A 5,073-nucleotide genomic window follows, 5' to 3' on the forward strand; every position below is an offset into this window, starting at 1 on the left:
CACTCCATACATCAGTTAGACTATTAATTTCAGTGTCTACATCTAGCATCGAGTAGCGGAACTATCAGTACTGCTACTTGACAATAGATGTAGCACCGACCGGAAAATCTTATCTCAACAGCATAAGACTTTCCGGTTGGTGCTACATCTATTGTCAAGTAGCAGTACTGATAGTTCCGCTACTCTAAGCTAGATGCTAATAGTCTTTTTGGTACTAAAACTGATGTATGGAGTGAGCAATCTATGTATTTTTTTCTCTATGACATCAGGTAATAAGATTTTACAGTTTAAAATAACTAACATACAAAAATTACAAATAAAATTAACAACTTAAATAACATTATTATTAAGAATATAACATTTCAAGCACGGCAGACAACTATAAAATAAAGTTACGTAAAATTTATCAAATAATCTAGGCCACCATAGAACTTGTAACCAAATTGTATAGAGTCTCTTACCTACAAACTAAAACCTCAATGTCATTTTGAAGTAAGTCTATGGGGCCGTAGAGTTATATTTTGTAGAGTAACCTCCACTCGACAAAATGTTAAGGGGTGGGTGGTAAAACCCGATAAGTCCTGTATTTAAAAGGGTTTTTGGAATTCGAACTATATGTGACATGCTCTACGCATTCTTATTTGAATAATAAAATATTTTGATTTATCGGGTTTGACCGCCCGGCCCTCGAATTATAGGTATGTGGCGAAAATTATACAAGGACGGCGCGTACGTACTAAGGTGAAGGCGCGGCGCAGGCATGATGCCGCTTCAAAACGTTTACATACAAAATGTAGGAAGGAGCCGTGTTTTATTCAATTTTACGTTAATCAAGCGGACGTACAATTAGTATGAAAACGTATTGAGGCCGCATCATGCCTGTGCCGTGCAGGTGCTCCGCGCCTTTACCGTACGCCGTCTCAGTATAATTCGCGCCTTGGGAATATGTTGAGAATTAAATACAACAGTTCTTTTAGTCGGTAAATAAACAGATTGTTCTTAGTCCTTTAAACGCCCTACGTCATCTTACTCCGCTACTCACACGCTCACAGCAGTGGATGAAGCGAGTCAATATTAATTTTACTTAAAGGTATGAAGGTTACATACAATAACAGCGTAGGTACGTCATAACGCTTATCGATTTTTTTTCCGCTATTACCACGACTACTCACGATGACTTCAGGCGTCCAAAGATTAAACATTTCACAAAATTAACCTATCCACATAAATACATCACTGGCTCAGTGACCCAAAAAGGATCTTGGCCTCTGACACAAGAGAGCGCCACTCTGCCCTATCCTGCGCCAACGATCTATTACTACTAATCTAACTATCAACAAGGGAGTTCCCTAATAGCTCCCAGAACATGATCCGGTTTAAGGTAATATTTAGGGGGATTATGGCAGTGCTCTTCAAACGCTGAAGTGATGAAGTTATCGTCATCTGTGAAGACACAAGCCCTGCAGTTCTTGAGCGTGGAACAGACCCATCGTGTCCTGTTGGGTTTGGTGTATTGCCGACGGTAGGTGTATTGGCGGAAGAGTAGCATCTCCTTGCCTTTACGAGATGTGATGACGACTGCAGTGTCTGTGAATAAAGTATTCGAAATCATCTTTTCATACCGTGAATTCTTCAATATTGAGAATCAATAATGTTATATGAAATTTAATTGGAGAAACTCTAATCGATTTTGGTATGAATTGAAATTTATATTTTCACTGAGTAACTAGGTTTCATCAGAAAGATATTTTGAAAAGGAATTTCAAAATCTTGATACATTTGAAATTATGTACCTTAAAATAACGTTGAATAATACGTACCAGTTTGATCCGTGTCAATATTCTCATTGAACGGGAGACTGTGCCGGTGAATCTTGTTGGACATGATGATTTCATCATTGTCATTCAGATACAGGAACGCCGGGCATCCTTTGTCTATGGAACAGTTCCATCTAATGCCATGTTTGGACCTATACGCCTTTCTGTATCTATGGCCGCCATATTGAAGTATCGTGTGCCCTTTGCGAGATTGCACGAATAGAGCGACATCTTCGCCCTCTTCATCCATTTCTACTATTTCTTCTGGTTCCACTTCTTCTAGTTGTTCCACTAAATGTTCTTCGTATTGGGCAAGTACTTCCAGTTCTAAATTGGAGTCTAATTCAACTGTCAACAAATAAAATATTGTTAGTTTTCAAGTAATCGTAACACTCATGCTACAAAACATGCACTTATTATATTTACAATATGGGATTTTAGAATATACCAATGAAACTAAATAACATCATGCATTTATTTAATAAAACGTAAAAATCATTCCGAATGGTAATTAAGATTACTTGAGATCACATTGTTGAATGATGACTAAATTGTAAAAAACATAATTAACTTTTTACTTAATAATTCTTCAACGAACAAAACTAGTTAAAAAAATGAAACGCTAAAACAAAATAACAACTTCTCCTACCCTGATCAAGATACAGTCATACATTTCAATTATAACATGAGATTTTTTTACATAATACGTTCTTGAAACACATTACAAAGTACAGGATCATGATTGTGCTTTTGATTGTGTAATATAAGTTCAAACTTGTCGTCGATGTGAACATATGCATCACAATTACGTTGTTTAGGTTCGTTACACCACCACCTCGATCCACCAGTGAAGTTTACCCCCTTCTTAAAAGTGTACCCGTTAACGATAAGTAGGGTGCTACCCGTAGACAATGTAACTACTGTAACTGAAGAAAAAAAAAACACGTTGCACGCAACAGAAAAAAAAGAACTGAAATCTACGAAGCGTTTCGAGCTTTAAGCCGACTACTGAACAACTTTCTACATTCTACTTAACTACTTTCTACAACTACCTCTACTTTATTTATGTTATACTTCTAATACTATATAGTATATTTCTACAGATTTGCTATGTACAGTCGAGTTCATAAATATTTATACAATTACATTTTTTCACCTTAATCCATTGCTAATATAAGGTTAAAAAATGTACTTGGTCGTTTACCATAAAAATGAAATTTGCTTGTATCTTTATACGAATAACCTGTCCGAGGGTAATGAAATAGAATGGTAAGCGACAAAGTGGTGCCTTTTGATTGAGAACATCACATATTCTCATAAAAGTTCATACTAGACTTTATGAAAGAGGTAAGCGTTTGCGATAAAAATTAACAATACAAACACATGACACGAGCATTTAAAATATAAATATTTAGTTCTTAGTAATCGAGACAGTATACTCGTACTTTATACATTGTCATGTCACTACCAGCATGTATTGGGAGATACATAAAATTACGTCAACTGTTTTCCAGCACACACCCTAGTATACACTCCTGTCTTGTGTCTGACATATTGAGGGGTTGAATGAGTATGTTCATTAGCAAATTTCCAGAGCTGCAGATTCTTGTCGACGTGGATGTACGCCTTGCAAGAGTAGGCGGTTCGGCCAGAGCATCTCCATTTTGTCCCCTGGGCGACTGCTGTTGGGTTACTGAACGTGTAATCTTGGAAAATGAGCGCCGTCTTGCCGTTGCCGAATGTAATTATTCGAGCTGGAATGAAATGTTGGTAAGATTTTTTGCCTCAATTATATTCCCCATTGGAAAGGAAAATCGAACGGTCATATTTGAAATTTATTCATATTATACATGTACCTACCTATATTATTTAGAACAGAATATGTAATTGCAGCTATAACACAAGATGTCTAAATTAAAAAATAAAAGAGGTAAGACACTCGTTATCATTGACTTTGACCTTAGTATATTAATTTCAGTTAATAAAATAAGAATTATAAGTGGAAAAATTACTGCCTTGGTGAGAGCCGTCTCACGGCCTTTGGATCGATACTTCAGCGCTCTGCCAACTGAGCCACCGAGACCTTATCCTTTTCTAAGCTAAGTAGCATCGTTCGCAGACGTTTCTGCTTTTAAAAATAAATAAAATAAGTTTTTATTTGGATCACACAAAAAAGTACATGTTATACGAGATCTTTTATTAGTCTTTTATTTACTTACTTCTTATGGTATGCGAAAAAACAATTATTGGCCCTTGAAAGGCATATGTAGACATCGCACTTCGAGCAAATGATCTTTGTCCTGGAATTGCACTGTTAAAGACGACAGCCACGAGGCGATTGTATCGAATCGTCAAAAATCGGCAGGTGGTCATATCCATCATACCGCTTTCCTACGGACGGCGGTGCCGTATGCTTGTATTTGCCAAGAGTTAATAATGCATTGTCAGGTGTATCGGAGGCATCCTCTCGCCTTTCTCTTTCAGGGCAGTTTGTCAGACAGTCGGCCACGTCTAGTCGAAATCAAAGTAAGTCTTTATCTTTTCTCGATGACTGGCCTTGTCCTTGACGGTCAAGTCTATACTGACGCCAAGCATTTGCTACCGCCAAATCCAAAAGATGAATCAAAACTTTTAATGTCCATTTCTTAGTTCTTTGAAGTGTTTTGTTATATTCAAAGGCCTGGTGGACAGTATCCACTCCGCCCATATTCTTATTATAGTTCATAACGACATGAGGGACTTTCACTGGAATGCATTCTTTACCTTTCTTGTTTAATTTCTGTATAGCTTTAACGTTATCACCTCCTGTGCAATTCGACGCTATCAAAACAGCTTTATTACGAGTATCGACCCATTTAACTAGCGCGATTTCTCCAGAAACATACTGCTGAATATCACCACTCTTCATACCTTCCTTCTCGGAGAGGTTCAATTCCTTGCCGTTCGGTACTCTATTTGCACCTATGGTCCCAGTACCGTGTAGACTGTAGACCCATCTCGCTTAACCTATCCAACAGCGGAATTGTATTGAAATATTTGTTGAAATATATACAGCTTACACGCGGAATATCTTGAGCTAAGCAAAGAATTACTCCTGGCCCTTCTCCTATAGAGCGGTCCAATTCTAGGCTCTTTGAACAATTTATTTCAAAATCAACTATCAGCCCTTCACCAGTGGTAACAATGTAATTTTTCAAACAAATAGGTTTGGATTTACTGCAGGGATTATCGTGGGGTTTTCCAGTCAACCGTATCA

At 37.4% G+C, this 5,073-nt stretch overlaps 1 protein-coding gene across 1 annotated transcript; it reads right to left on the minus strand.

The window, feature by feature from the left end:
- Positions 1–1,318: 1,318 nt before the first annotated feature.
- Positions 1,319–2,187, minus strand: LOC134662104 (uncharacterized). The gene is made up of 2 exons (XM_063518374.1): positions 1,821–2,187; positions 1,319–1,587 (listed from the first exon to the last, which is right to left on the minus strand). The coding sequence occupies exons 1-2, from the start codon at positions 2,065–2,067 to the stop codon at positions 1,334–1,336; spliced, it is 501 nt and encodes a 166-aa protein (XP_063374444.1). The 5' UTR covers positions 2,068–2,187; the 3' UTR covers positions 1,319–1,333.
- Between the last annotated feature and the right edge of the window lie 2,886 nt (positions 2,188–5,073).

This window comes from Cydia amplana, chromosome 2 (genome assembly GCF_948474715.1).
Source record: "Cydia amplana chromosome 2, ilCydAmpl1.1, whole genome shotgun sequence".
In the NCBI taxonomy this organism is placed as follows: domain Eukaryota; kingdom Metazoa; phylum Arthropoda; class Insecta; order Lepidoptera; family Tortricidae; genus Cydia; species Cydia amplana.

What these genes read in the sequence shown, in the direction of transcription:
- LOC134662104 (XM_063518374.1), bottom strand. Translation starts at nt 2,067, where the DNA reads ATGGATGAAGAGGGCGAAGATGTCGCTCTATTCGTGCAATCTCGCAAA. An exon ending in TATTGACACGGATCAAACTG is followed by an intron (nt 1,588 to 1,820) that starts GTACGTATTATT and finishes CTTTATTCACAG; the next exon opens with ACACTGCAGTCGTCATCACA.